A 15937-nucleotide genomic window follows, 5' to 3' on the forward strand; every position below is an offset into this window, starting at 1 on the left:
AACTCAGCCATGAATAAGTGGTAATCTTTCCTCAGAAATGGGCGAGCAGGTGACGCAAAGCCGTAGCCCTCAGACATGGCATCACCTTTTGTCTTTGAGTCGGCTTTTGTTTCACTATGCTCCACTGAATGGCGCTGTGTTTAGTATTCTACATCTCTGCAGACAATATCCCAGCTGTTTGGCACCGCTGCTGCCGTTGTTCTTTTTATGTGACACTTGCAAACGCTCATCAGCGCCGCAATAAAGCATGACTTATTTTTCCACGCATAATCTGCAGCTGCATGCAGGAAGATGCTGCCACTTTTTTTTGTTGTTGCTCAGGGCATTTCTAAATCGTCAGTGGGTTTTCTTTGTGATCACATAGAAGCTTGTGAAGGTGAAGGCTTGTTCTTTTCCGTCCCGTGGTTTGACTCATCTCCTCTACCGAGAATAGAGTGGATGGAGTAGCAGATAGAGGGAGGGATTGAGGGTCCTTCACCTCCAGTTGAGCTGGTTTTAGCCCAGACAAGAGCCCTGATCCATGCAGAGATGAGCAGAACAGAACAGAGCGGAGGTGTGAGAGGGAAAGGTCAGCCTTTTGCAAGCTGTGTGTGTGTGTGTGCTGTGTGCTGTATGCCTGTGTGCCTGTGTGAAGGGGAAAGAAAAAAGTAAACTGGAGTATGCTTGCTCGCCTGTTCCTGTGTGTGCGTGCCATCACCAGTAGGCTCTTATGCGCTTCACAGTGATTGAAAAATTTCTCATTAGCTTGCCATCGAACGTAATTGTCCGTGAGAGTAGTCCGTGAAGAGCCTGGTGTATGATTAACTCGGCTCAGTTGACGGCCACCCTTATGACCCCACTGTGGGTTTTTTGAGAATTAATTTCCGTCAAGAACATGCGTGCAGTGGAGAATATGTGTTTGTGCATTTGCATATGTGCTGTTAGTCTGGATGACTGTATTGGTTTTATTGTCATCTTTGATTTGTGTGATAATTATTTCTATGTTTCCTGTGTTCTAATTGATCATATCTGCATTTACGTGCAGATGGGCAGGGTGGATGCTTCAGTGCGAGAGTGTGAGGTTGCTGATATGCGGTCGGGCATGGTGATAAAGGTGGTGTGACACTGAACGATGCCTGAGGGAGCCTCTTTAAGGTTGCTGCGCTCTGCGGCGACTGTAATACCAATGAACCACTCCCTGTCAGCTACAGCACAATACTGGAGGACGCACAGGCAGGCGGAGCGTCTCTACAAGTTCACTGCTGTGTGTGTGTGCGTGTGCGTTTTGCGGTGCGTTAGAAGCTGCTGAGCAGCAAGTGGTGATGTTTCCCTTTTGTCCGTGTCTGTCAAAAAAAAAAAAATCTGGGGGTGTGCTGTGCATTGTTTGCGCCATTAGCATTCATAAGACTGTCTCACACACACAGACACACACACACAGGCTCAGTGTGAAGTCCTGAAGCCCGCTCAGCAGCGCTGGTCATAAAACCTGGAGCGCCTATGGCCAGACTCAGCAACACTGCTGTCAGAACAACTTTTACACTCTGCGTGTGTGCATGTGTGATAGCTGCAGGAGCAGCACTGAATTACAGAGCAGCCTCCACATTTTTCCATTACAGACATTTAGCTGGCACTTCTATTCGCAGCGGCTTGAATTGGAACCACTTTTGCAAGCAAGAAGGGCAAAATCTAGAGCCACAGCAGCAGAATGATCCTCCTGCTGTCACACCCGAATAACCCTGTAAAAGCTGCTGGGTGCATTTAGAAAGAGATAAGAAGAGCAGAAGGGTAAAGATAAGAGTATCTCAGAACAAGAGGGGAAATGTATGGCCTACAAACTGCATGTACCAGGTTGTGTTCTCTCCAGATGTAAGTAATTATACAAATGACATTAACATTGATGAATGGCTCCTGCCTTGGGCCTCACACCTGCCAATGCCAGGGAGAAATGCTGCAGACTGAAGGGGACATTTTCCCCTCACATTTTCTAAAATGTCAAACAACCTTTATCTTGAAGAGTTGTGGAGTCTTAGATTAGATCAACATTAAGTGGTCCTGTTTAGGTCACTCGTTAAGCACGAGCAGGATTTGTGTTTGGTTGGGCTGTTTGAACGGAAGCAATGCACGAAATGGCGACTGTTCCACAGCACGGTTCTCTCACCCATCATCACCTCAGCCTGCCGCCCTGGCTGCAGGCTGAGGTGTCATGAGAAGGAAGATTATAAAGTGAGCAGGGATTCCACTTGACCTTTTTGGCTGGCACAGGGGTCTCACCACGACCGTGTTGGGAGCAGCAGCCAGGCCTTGGCACCGCTGGGTGCCAGAGTCAGCGTGGCACCTCGCCCGCTCACTGAGACGGACATTAGGGGAGGAGGGAGAGGCCGAGAGGAACGCAGGGAGACAATGAGAAGCACCGAGCGAGGATCAGTTATGTATGTTGCGATCAGGGAATATACAGCGTCAAGCAATGTGTTGAAACCTTTAGGAAGTTATGATGTTCACTATTTTCTAACATTTTATAAACTAAATGATTAATGTAATAAACTATCTGCAGATTAATCGATAAAGACAATAATAGTTGCAGCTCTAATTGGATTTTATATCATCCTAATATGGCAACTACAACCACTAATGTCACATGTTCCCAACATAAAGGAGGCACAGGGCTCATTCAATCAGATTTATTTAGGAAGAAAGCTGGAAATCACATTCACTGTATCACAAAAGACCTTTTCTCCATCACTCTGTGAATACTTCGCAGCTCAGTTGTTGTCGCTGCCCTGCCCGACCAGTGTCGCCCTGTAGTTCAGCTAGAAAAGGAATTTTCTGGAAAATAGAGTTTTGTACACGAGGCGATTTTTGAAATTTATGTGCCACTAAATGGCAGAGGATTTTCAGCTGAGAAATGCTATCTTCCCCCGCTGCTCTGTGAATTCCTAATGCTTGGTTTTTTACGAGGTTGGCAGGGGTGCCTTCTCCTGTTGCCTGCGCCGCACTCCCATCTCTGTGCTCATCTATTATTTATGGCGCATTGGCACGCATAGGCCCAGAAATACACACTCGCCACACTTTTACTTTTTGCTCCGACGCACAAATATTTTCAGAGTTGCTGACATCCTGACTGCTGTCAGTCCATGCGACCTAACCTCTGACCTCTTTGACCCCTAACACCACAGCGCTAACCCCGTGCCTCTCTCGGTTGCAGGTCAGCAGGGGTCATGAGGGTGTCGGAGGCCCCGGTTGCTGTTCAGAGCAGCTGAAGCGGACATGGGCAAAGAAGTCTCGATGGCATCGGTAGGCTCAGCCTCATCGACTTCACCAGCCACATCCTCCTTCGCCGCAACCACCACTGGCTACGCAACAAGTACGTCTCCTGTTTACTCCTGTTTGATTAGAAGAGTCAGCCAGGGAAAACTATGCATTTACTGGGGGTCTTAATATTATAAAAGTCAAGTTTACGACCAGATTTAGTGCGAATGTCGAGAACATCAGCAAAAGAAAATGCTAATGACTGTTATGCGGATATTAGAAGTTGGTTCATGGAGATGAACAGCTTGTGGGGCTAATTCTCCTGTCGGGTGCCATTAAACCACTGCAGAAGAAGAGGGCGTAACAGGATGACGCAATTTAACAGACCACACCAACAACACAGCCTCTGACGAGCTCAGAGTAAGATATGGAATCTATATCACATTTCTTTCTACATATAATCTCTCCTGCAAAGTGCTATAAAGATATCGAGAGAAAAATCTTTCTCTTACCAAATATGTGAGGTGTATTGTTAAAAATACACGGCGTTTTCCCAAATGCACTATAAATGGATTAACCATATAATAGTGTTATTTTATTTTAATGTTTCTAATGCAAATGGAATCTCAGGCAGCCAAGCTTTCACTGTTAAACTCAACAAACTCCAGTCAAACGTTACTGTCATTCTCAAACCTTAAAGGATGCATGTGTACGGAGTTAATTTTCATTCATTCAGATCAAGCACAACATTTATTCTGCGTTGCACTCGATTGGTTGGAAGTTTCCCTCCCGCCACAGTATTGCTGCATGAAGGCGCACGGCTATCGTTACATTGAGTGAATAATCCATAATGTGACATTATAATATTAAGGGATATATATATAAGAACAATATGGTGATGTTCGCTTTCAGTCTCACTCATAAGAGACCAGATTGCAGCTCCTTAAATTCCCAGATGTTTCCTTAATGTAACCCTAAGGATCAAATGATGATCTATATTACTTATGCAGTCAAAACATCAGGGATTCTAAAGAGGCACACGGTGCAATTACCTCCGCCATGAGATGAGACGGGGAAACTCGACTGCATCAAAGTCTGAAGCCAAATTTAGTCCAACACTCCAGTCCCATGATAAAATGTGTTTGGAAGAATGAGTGATTCGGTGAGGGACAAAATAGCTATCCATCACAAGCCCGACTCTTGAAAAATATCTGTCCAATATTGCAAATCTTCAACAGAGCGACTCAAGAGACTTCACTCATCAAAATGTCAGCAACAGACACTAAATATTCAAAGGCGTGCGCCGCACTCTGGAGTATTAAGCTGTTTTCCTCCCAGAATGTAAAAATAATGTAAAGCAGCAGCCGGCGTTGCTTTTGTCAAACCTCTGACGGGTCATTGAAATTCAACATCTGACTCCAGCGCCCTGCTACGCTATAGCTAACCTCCTAGCCTTGCACAGTAATGTGTTAGCAGTACATTTGCCTGGCGGATGAGCTCAAGAGAGCAGCGGACCTCGCTAGAAGTCGATTACTCTGACATAGAGGAATTGGATGCCGCCTTTTTAAAGAGAGCGATCTCAGCTCTTTAGGGACGGAGATAAACAATCAGGTCTCAGCCAACCGCTTTGCTGCTCAGCGATCAGATAGGAAAATGTCTCCGATCACTGCCGGGCACATAGGTTGAGGCCCCCGCTGATTGGCGAAGGCTGGAACACACACACACACGCAGCCAGTCACGTACACACTCGAGCGCAGAGTAGGTGCTGTCATGTGTGGATCCAGTTTTGATGTGCAAAGTGAATTTGATGAGCCCGTTTCTAATTAACCTATTAATCATAGCTCTCATGTACCAGATGTCGGCCCTCCCTTCTTTTGCATATGTGTGTGTCTTTGTGTGTGTTTCACCGCATGGGGTCTGACTGCATAATTAGGGCATATCAGCAGAATGAACTCACACTATGACTTCAACATAGGGAGGTCATGGCATTACACATTTATTTCATGCAAAGGACCATAGGTGCAAAGCAACTAATGTTCCACGATTGGCAATAATGGAGAATTATTTTTATTTTAATCGTTTCTTTTAAACAAATTGGACCAACGCCAACCAGAAAAGTCATGTTTTATGCAGAATGTCATTAAATTAAGCAAAATGTGGGTCTACTCTGGAGTGTAATGTGCATGCTGTTCCTTTTTAAAAGCAGGACGTCTGCACACATTCGATTAGAAACGTTGCATTTGCTACGTTAATCGAGTAGAAATGTAATAATCTGCCTTCATACAGTTTGAAATTAGCGAGGCTATTCCACATTTTTTCTGATAGTAAATCCCACGTTTTAATATCATGTAATATTGTTATACTATCTGAATATATATATATATATACGGTATAGTAGTGTTTCCCGATCATATCCATGTGTCGTGGCCTCACTTTGAAATCTCGCAACACACGCTCTTAACTTCAAACACATTTGTTCCGATTGTTGGCGCTCCAACAAAGGTTGGGGGAGTCTCACGCGATTGACACTTGACCCTCCACGCCTCCTTCAAACACTTGGAAACATCGGTGTCAAAGGTCGAATTTATTTTTCGGGCCCAAGTGGAGACAGACGCTGTAATCTGAAGCTGCTGGATCTCTCAGGACCAAACTGTCCTGCTGTGTCTTGTCCAATCACGTCCATTGTCTGACGCTGAACAGCTGCAGAGCTGCGAGACGGCCCTGACAGAAAGGAGTGACTGATGAATACAGACCACCGCCCCTCCGCTTTCTCCCAGCGCACGAAGAGTTTGAGTTGTTAACACAGAGATGAAACTAATGGCGTTAATAATGAAGTCCATTTAGATACGGAGCCATCAGTAATGTCGTTAGTTACACCTGTGTTTTACATCAAAATGTCGACGGCTGCTCCGTGGGAAATTAGCGTCCGTACACATGCGGCAAATCACTGTTCTTACCGCTGCGGTATTGTAGCGTCCTCTTTTTAAAATAGAGCCCACAAAGTAAACAGCCATTACTGAAGTCTCCTCAAACAACACAGTGGAGCGCACGGCGGAGGAGCTGCTTTGCTGTGGGCCTGATTTAATGATGCCGTGTGAACAAGTACGGTTTTATTTATTTCTTTAAGGATAAATAGCTTTCTTCATGTCAAGTTTATTTGCTATTTATGGACCTTAATGCCACAGTAATACGTCTGGTATGTACACTATGTAATATAATTGTTTGTTTTTTAATAATGTAGTCCTGTGTTTTTATAAATCAATTATAAATCTGCTGCAACTGGTGAAGAAATGTATTATTGTGCATCACTTTGGTATATGCATCAGGAGAACATGTATAAAAATGTGTATTTTAGGTAGAATTTGTGCAATAAAAGATTTAAATATTGATTTATTTTGAGTGTTTGGTCACCTAATGAGTTTTTGTAATTTCCAAAGTACATCCCGGGAATAAAAAACATGTAGAATACTTTGTGGTATCATTTATTTGTATGTTCCAAACTTAAATAAAAGACGACATGTGCAGCCTCTCATTCTAACACTCAACCAACGTTTGTCTTCTGTGATTCTTTGTGATTCCATCCCTCATGGACATCTCCCTCTCTTCCAGGTTCTCTGTATTTGCCAGCATCTCCCAGTAAGACTTTGCAATGAGAATGTCCGACACAGTTGACACTGAAACGATGAAAGTTTCCGAAGCTGCCGAAACGGTGCCATCTCCAATAGACAACGCCAGCAACTCTGAGGTCGGTAACCAGAGCAGCACAGATGAACCAGGCGGCAACAATAAGGACGCACAGGTAAAAGACCAGAATGACATTTATGTTCTCCCGTAACACCCCTATCATATACCGACCGCTGTTCTATAGGTTGACTTAAGACGGTCTTTTCTTAAACGTCAACCCGTCACATAGTCGTCTAATCAGGAGTTGTCTGCAGCCTCTCCGGACCAGGCGAGATTTTCACTTCTCTTCCACAAAAAATTCAGTTAAACACGTCACTGCCCCGGGGATCTCCTGTCACCTGCGGCATTCAAGATGATTTTCCCGGCTGTTTCAGCCAGAAATCATATTTTCCTGCGACGTATCATCTGCACAGACTGAAATAATAACGTGGGGCTCGACTCTGCCTTCCCACAGCACCGAGGAAGCTCATTTAGTCGTGGAAACTAGTGAAGCTCATGTATCCTCCATGGGAGACATTAAAGCAGTGCATCTACGGGGGATTCAGTGCAGCTGAGATCGCTTTCAAATAAACTGATAATTAATTAGGTCTCTGTCGTTGCAACAAACATGCTTTGGGACAGCAGAACATGTGCACTTGTTAATTTCTTTTCTCATACATGGGGAGAATGATGTGGTCAAAGGAAAGGAAAAGGATAGTCTCCTTTACTGCAGCCTAAAAATAGGATTCAGGCCAATCTGGCCTCGTGGTTGGAAGCAGGCAGAGCGAGGGAGTCAGGCAGGCAGATAATCTGGAGCTCAAATCCTGGCTTATCTTCCAACTTCCTGTGTCTACGTTACCCCGAAGAACAGAATGACACCAGCATGGGGGAGCTGCAGGGGTGAGAGGAGAGGACACAGGAGGGAGAGGGGGAGGGAGGGGAGGGGTTGTAAATGAGAAATAGAGGAGATGAGGAAGGTGGCTTTGAAGAAAGCAGGAAGGAAACGATGGAAGTGGCAGAAATGTAAAGCTGCATCTGTCGAGAAGAGGGGAAAATTAAACTACGTAAAACAAAATGTCGGAAATATAAAGTTGACTTCGATAAATGGTTTTGCTGCTACAGCCTTACTTGGTCTGGTATAACCAGTACACGATGGGGGCTAACGTTTGCACAGTTCTCATCACCGACAGCAGAACTCTCCATCCAGGTCTCACTTTGAGTTGACTTTGAATGGATGACCGCTCCAGAAGTATGATGTATCTAGCTACTTACTGCTCCTTTTCTAAAACTCACCCTGGCATCATTATTCCGTGGTCACAGGATATGCCAACGGCACTGAAGCCCCCCTGACCTTTTGTGCTCGTAATTTTCAGCAGTGGACGAGGTGAAGCTAATTCTGTCGTTCTGTGTAGGGGCGTCGATTAAATGCCTCAAATGTTCATCGTGGGAGAAATAGAGGAGGTAGGGATCTGGGGTAAGGGCGGGAGTAGGTGTATCGTGGAAAAGCATTCCGACAGAGGGGGGGGGCTGAGAGACTGGGTGACTTTGCCACCATCTGCCTCCAGCGCTCCAGCTCCGTCCTCTGCGGCAGGACAGGTGGCTGGTGGCCGCCCTACTTCTGCTGACTTCAGCCCTTTCCCTCTCCCCCTTCCCCATTCTTTTATCTCCTGTCGGCATTGTTCATTCCCCACCGGCCCCACGCCGCTCAATTAGCTGGTGTAGCGGTGCGCTCACAGTCCCAGCCCTCTCCCCAGCCCTCCTCTCCTCCATCCACATCCATATTACCTGATATAGAAAGGGGCGCGACGGGTCACAGGCGTTGGAGATGGGCGAACAGCGGTCCATTTCAAAAAAAATTTTATAGGTGTTATTTGGCCCTCAAGCTCAATGAGGGAGGGGAGGAGTTGTCCTTTTGATTTCAGAGGACGGGTGGAAGGACGGAGCAGTGTGTGTGTGTGCACATGTGTGTGTGTGTGTGGATGCATGTTGGGATTTGGAAGCAGAGGACTGGGCTCAGTTACAATTTTGCCTGAAATGGCTCCTGCCAGGTCTCACCCCCCACCTCCCCTCCTCCACTCCTCCCCTCCTCTATGCCTGCTACTGAGAGACCTTCTGTTTATACGTACAAATACACACACACAGCCATCGGTGCGTGAAGCGCAGAGGCACCGAGCTGTCTCACACACTGTTGGCCAGTCAGTCTCTCTCTCTGCTTCCTGCATCTCACCTCCAGCGCCTGGGTCTGATTCACATGACAGTTAAATCGAGCCGGGAGCAAAAAACTGACCCGACTCGCTCGCAGCCACATCGCTGGCTTTTGTTTTCCGTGGTGTGTGTTTGACCGTGTGTGTGTGTGTGTGAGAAAGGGGCTCCACAGTGCAGCCGCTTAGGAAGCATATGCTCTGCAAAATTAATTCATTCTTGAGATTTCATACTGCGCAAAGGGATTTAAAATGTCTTTTTTGCAGATCAATGGCGCAAAACTTTGGTCGGTGCTCTTAAATCTTTCAGTTAACGGACCTAAAAAACGCGGGTGTTAAAAACAACCGCATTAAAGGAGGTTATTTGTCTTTTTCTTGCTGTCTGGGTATGAATTGTTTTGCTCTTTTGCAGAGCTAGTAGCGCACGCATGCACAAAATGTAGGCCAGTCATATTTAATTCAAACTTTCCTAAAGTAACAACCCTCTTTCCCCCCTCCAAACTTCTGTGGTTTGTTTGATTTGTCTTCCTGTGCACTTCTTTCCCACACCCCTCCTCTACCTATGGACAGCCTGTGAAGTACTCTAAGGTACGGTACGCTCGACATGCATGTTGTGCAAGGATGCTCCGACCTGTGTAATGTGCACTTGGATTGCGTTGTTTGCTTGGATTCAGTTGGAAGTTGTACCCGTGTTTCCTGTCATCGTACACATGGCTCCAGACCGTTTTTTTAAATGAGTTCAGTGCAATACGTGGAGAAGCCATTACATGAATGATAGTGGAGGCTACGGTGTGAATTATGCCTGAAGAAACGACTAGTTTTGAATTGGACGTCTCCCGTGTGCTTGCTGCATTGCTGTTGTCACCTCAAGAAAGAAACCGCCAATGGCTTCTGTGGAAATGATTACTCCATTGTTTTTATTTTAAATTGTTCTGATCAAGTTATCTGAGAAGATCTGCAGCATCTGGTCTACACTCATCTTAGCGGGGAACATCTCAGTCACTCGGGGAAAAAGATTTGTCAGCTAAAATATGAAATACTGAAAGTGTAATATTTGCTTGCAAGAATCGATTGTGCTCTCTGGCTGTTTCTGTTTTTACTTTGGCTTGTCACTGTGATGCGTGATGATATTGATGCAGTTGTGCGTGTGTGCATGGTTTTAACTGTGCCCACCTACCTGCACCCCCTCCCCCTTAGTCCAACACCAGGCTAAAGCTCGTGCGGAGCCTGGCAGTGTGTGAAGAGTCCTTTCCTTGCCCTATTCCTGAGCCTTCAGCAGCACCTCAGGTAACAATCTCTGACTAACCAGAGCGTGTTCACATAACCGAATGTGCTGGTATGCAAGTTTGACTAATTACCATGGTGAATTATTCTGATGGCGACAAAACCGTTTTTATTACCGTCGATACTGAGACCTTCTCCGACTCACATCCAGCCCGGTGTGATGCGGGGGCTTCTCTTGACGCCTCAATCCGTTGAGCTGCAAGCCCACATGCACAGCGCTGAAGTGCTGACCAAGGATCAGTTCAGCTCATTACATTTGAGCAGGTAGACCTCTGACGCTTGATTAGCGGCCTTCGTCTGACAGCTATGATTAAATACCTGCCCGTGGCCGCTTGATGAAAACATCACATCATCAAAACAGAAACTACAGAGCAACACCAAGCAGCCGGCCGTTAGTTTGCTAAAGCAACTCTTCTTTTACGGCGTATCTCTGGGCAAAGCCCCCCTCGGATCAAACTTTCTCCATTACATGCCACTCTGCACAGCTTCCTGGCAGGCTTTCACACACACGTATACACACAGGTGCGTTTGTTCCAGGCATTTCAGCCAGTCAGCACCGAGCTCCGTAACCAGAGGGCGGTGTTATTCCCACAACAGTCTCGCATCGTCTGCACTCACACGACGTCCTGTATTACTGCCATCAATCATGTCGAGGAAATTACAATTTCCACACGTCAGCTACAGAGAGCTGTGGAGCGCTCTAATTGAATACTCCTGATATTTCCCCCGCTACTGTTATTGGGCCCGGAGTCGAGACTCCTGCTGCTGCAAACGGGGGCGAGGTAAAGCAATAAAAGAAGAGAGGAAACATAAGTGGAGTACACATTCAGCTGGAGGATCACTGATTCCCATTCAAACCTCTTGATTATCAAATCCAAACATGTCCCGTTGTTCCCTACTTCACGGTATTGTCTCCAGTGTCAGATTGTAGGCATTAACAAAGGGCTGCATGCATCTTTCGGCTGTCCAAGCCATCACTGCGTCCTGAAAAACTACATCTGTCTTCACATTATACGCCTGGCTGTCAATTCCAATCAATGACCGATAGTCAAGGGCCTCTGAATACACGCGGCACTTTTTGTTTTAGACTGACAGCATGTTCATTACATATTCAGAGGTCCATCATTTTCACGCTGTTTTTCCTTTATCTCGAGGTAAATGGATGTCAGGAAACAAATGAGGCAGCTTGCAACAGCTGCACATCAAGCAGGCGGCTTCCATGTGACGCCGACGGTGGCATTAAGTAGCAAACATCACCGCTTCGTGCCAGAAAAAAATCCTTTTGCTTTGACGAACACACACACACACACACACACTCTCGCACAAACTCGCTGTCACTTCCACAACACACAATCCTAGACTCATTTTCTCTTTCCCCCAGCCTCGCTCAGGCAATTAGTCAGTCACGTTGCTCATTAGCATATTACATTTTCACATATATTCAGAGCGTCTTGGAGAGAAGGAGAACGTTGCGTCTCATTATCTTGCCTCGCAGCTGTTACAGGGATCAAACTTGTGACCTTTTTTGGTTATGAGCCGCTCTCCCACCACGAGGTCACCCCTTCTCTCACTCCATTCATTCTTTTCTCTCACACACACACACACACACACTCTCTCGCAGACTCTCTGATGTTAGCTTACCCAGAGTTGTGTTTAATCCACTTAAAGTGCTCTGGCAACCCCTCTCCTCTTTTCAGCTTTCCTTTCAGCCTTTTGTAGAATTGCCTGAAAAGCAAATCAGATAGTCGTGTGTGTGTGTGTGTGAGGGTGTGTGGTGTGTGTGTGTGGCAAGGAATAGCACGACTGGGGTAAATCGAGGCCATTTTTAATAGATCTTGCAAAATCTCCCATTCAGAATGCAGCAAAGTTTTAATATGTTTTCCAGTTGGAGGGGGATCACAGATATTTTACAGAATAAAATGTGCTGTGTTTGTTTGATTCTGGGTTTAAATTCATGTTTTATTTAAAAAAAACAATCTAATCTGACAGATTAATTGCCATTGTATAAGCAGCCATGTTTGAGAGATAAACCAGGAGAGTTTATTAAATGTCTTACAGCGACCTCTTTTGCCCGTGCTATTCTCTAATTAACCTAGAACCTCAGGCTACATCGTAGAGAATCATATTTAATGCTTCCTTTCTAAATGAATGTCTGTCTTTCAGAACCGACTCGGGTCACGATTAGTATTTGAAGCTCTTGTAAAATGCTGACTTTATTGTACCACACACGCAATGCTGCATTTAATGAAGCAAGATCTGTTTCTCACACCAGCCTCTGAATCGCTCGGTTTCAATCAGTTATTCTCCCCCCCCCCCCCCCCCTGAACAGGATGGATTCCCTTTCCAGTCCTTTGAAAAGGAAGATCGAGCCACACAGGACCAAGCTGAGAAAGAGGACAGCTGCGATAAGCTGGACAAACCTGAGAAAACGCAAAGAAAAATGCTGTCGAGAGGTGAGAAATGCAATTAAACTCCTCGTTAAGTGATGGTTTCTAAAGCTCTAGGTTTATTTTCTATTTAGTCGCTTTTGGAAATTAGACTTTAGAAAGATATTTATGTCCTTGGTGAGATTTCAAGGTGAGAAACCTTCGGGATCACCTGACCAGGCTGGAACAGATTTGCCATCACAGTCATCAGGAGCTGAAAGCGTTCCATTAACTCCTCCGCTTTCTTTACATCATAAACACCTGGGGCCTCATTTATAAACATTGCTTAGTCCCAAAAGGGAGCTTGAAAGATGCATGGGCTTTTCCCCATCCAAAAATGGAAATTATATTATATACAGAACTTTGCAGGAGAATATGTGCACATCTAAAAATAAACCACGCTTTAGATTTTATATATATATATATATATATATATATATATACACGTTTATAATATGTTGGTGTCTCACTGAAGCTGTTGGGATGTTGCCAAATGCTTAAATGATACTTATCACACAATCCATGTCACTCAGCCAAATTACAGCCTTCTAATAATTATATCTTTTACCCCGTCACGAGGAACAGCCAATCCTAAACTTTCTTTTCCTCCCCGGCACGTTGCCCTCCAGTTTGTCAAAAAGCACTTCTCGGTTTTAAATGATATCTCATTATGGGCCGATAATTGGCGTGATTCAGTTAATTGCGACAAGCTCAAGGTGTTAAGCAATTATACGGATTCCCACAGGCGTATGAAGGTGTCTGCTTCCCTCTGTGGAGCAACACCACTGATGAGGCAGCCTCCAATTATAGAAACCAGACACCCACTGGGCTCCGGCGTCCCCTGACTCCCACCTATAAGTCACATCCTTTGTTGGTGCACAGGAACATGCTCCTTTTCCCCGGTTTCAATTTCGTTATCAGACCACTTCCTCATATCTTAAATGGTTCAGCTGGCAGCGCTCGCTGCTGCAGATATTTCTTTCTCCACATTGGTCACACCAATAACGACCACCGGATAGCTCTGTCCCGAGCAATGTCACCCTCGGTGAAAGTGTAGCATAGAGCAGAGACGCAGGTATGAAATGCAACGAAGGTCCCAAGGACTTTCTCTGTGACCACATCGATCGATGATCTGTGTCTCTCCTGGTTAGATTCCAGTCAAGACTACACGGATTCAACTGGCATCGATCTGCACGAGTTCCTGGTCAACACGTTGAAGGGAAACCCCAGGTACGCTCCACAGCAGTGAAACATGACCCTCAGGGCTTCATCTCTTAATATTGCATGTTGATGTAGTCGGTGCCGTCTTTAACATATTAACCCTTCGTCACCACGTGTTCTATTACCAAAGTTTTCGTATTTTCTCAAAAATATTATTGATTTTGAACCCAACTTTTCTTTTACGAATGTCTTTTAATACGTGTCATTTATTCAGGGATCGAATCATGCTTCTGAAGTTGGAACAGGACATCTTGGACTTCATCAGCAATAACGAGTAAGATATTATTTAGCGTTCAGATTTGATCCTAACTGGACACCATAGCGCCTGGTTTACAACTCATAATGCACGATGGGAGCGAAAACCGGCTAAAATATTCTTCCAAAGAGAATACGAGCACGGGAATCATTTTCCACTTTCAGATGAGGCTGTGCTTGATGTCACAAAATGAAGACGAGCAGCTGTTTAATTGATTGCTGCTCTGGAGAGGATTGCCCCGTTTGGATGCATCACATGATTAAAAAAAGGCGTCTGTGGCTCTGGTTATCACATTCTCCTTTTAGTGTCTTGGAAGTCTGAAACATTTCAGTTTGGATTACTAATGTAGTCGTGTTGGTCTTGACTTACAGAGGGCTTTAGGTTGTCCTCCGGTGAACTCAGAAAGTGCCGAGAGAGCACATAAATCCTTACAAGGTAAAACAGACGTCGCCCAGATGAAACGGGCGTAGCTTTACTCGCTCGCCTCAATTCGGCCTGGGATTGTTTCTGATGTGTTTTTAATTAAAAGAACCGTAGAACCGTAGAACATTAACCACGTTTGTGTCTCCCTCTAGAAGCCAGAAGAGAAAGTTCCCGCCCATGACGTCATACCACAGGATGCTGCTGCATCGGGTGGCAGCCTACTTTGGCATGGACCACAACGTGGACCCTAGTGGGAAGTCAGTGGTGATCAACAAAACCACCAACACTAGAATGTGAGTCTCGCGTTGCACTGACCTGTATTACAGTAAATCAGCATGAATTACACGTGATCACGTAATTGGTGAATTTTCTGCTACCATTAGTCGTTCGACAGATACGATTCGCTGCCCTGCGTGTTGCTTAACATATGTTGCTGTCAGCATCTGCCTGAAATGAAGCCACCACTAAAACTCTTGTGAATTCCCGCCCGACAGACCCGATCAGAAATTCTCAGAGCACATCAAGGATGACAGGACGGACGATTTTCAGAAACGCTACATTCTCAAACGAGACAACTCCAGCTTTGATCGCGAAGACAGCACGGTAGGTGTTTGTTTTTTTTGCGTGTGTGTTTTTTTTTTCTTTTCCACCAAGCTGTCACTCTCATTTCTGACATGTTGGTAAAAGTGGGACAATCTGGCGTCTCTGACATAGCTGCTAAAGAAGTGTGTGTGTGTGTGTGCGTGTGTCCTTGCCAGATTCGAATGCGTTTGAAAGCTGACAAGAGGAGCAAATCGATGGAGGAGAGGGAGGAGGAGTACCAGCGAGCCAGAGAAAGGATATTTGCACATGATGTGAGAGCTGTTTGCGTAGGCGGGGTGGGTGGGTGGGGGGTGGGGGGGGGGGGGGCGGGTGGCCATGTTGCACAAATCTTTGTGTCGTTTCTATTCATGTGCAAATTCAGTAGATTTCTTGCTACCAATTACCACTGCTGGATTTATGAATTTTTAGACAGGGTCCCTCTGATGTGGAGCCAAAACTATAAAGTCAAATTTATAACTAGATCTCTAAGCAGGTATAGCATCTGTCAACACAGCGTCACATTTCTTATGAGTTTTTATTAATAAATCGCTGCCGTTGAGTCGAATTCATGAGGATGTTTAATGCAAAGAGTCATGAAAAGAAGCTTTCATCCAATGCAAAGAGAAAAGTGTTCGAGATGACAATAAAAACAAACT

At 45.3% G+C, this 15937-nt stretch overlaps 1 protein-coding gene across 1 annotated transcript in view; it reads left to right on the forward strand.

The window, feature by feature from the left end:
- Nucleotides 1-15937, forward strand: part of r3hdm1 (R3H domain containing 1) — a 33692-nt gene that overhangs the window by 1366 nt on the left and 16389 nt on the right. The window contains 10 exon segments of the mRNA XM_029444581.1: nt 3182-3340; nt 6835-7024; nt 9660-9677; nt 10287-10376; nt 12703-12826; nt 13951-14029; nt 14235-14294; nt 14852-14992; nt 15194-15302; nt 15458-15553. Coding sequence (XP_029300441.1) covers nt 6875-7024; nt 9660-9677; nt 10287-10376; nt 12703-12826; nt 13951-14029; nt 14235-14294; nt 14852-14992; nt 15194-15302; nt 15458-15553 — 867 coding nt within the window. The 5' untranslated portion in view covers nt 3182-3340; nt 6835-6874.

The sequence above is a fragment of the Cottoperca gobio genome, chromosome 2, assembly GCF_900634415.1.
Source record: "Cottoperca gobio chromosome 2, fCotGob3.1, whole genome shotgun sequence".
Lineage (NCBI taxonomy): Eukaryota > Metazoa > Chordata > Actinopteri > Perciformes > Bovichtidae > Cottoperca > Cottoperca gobio.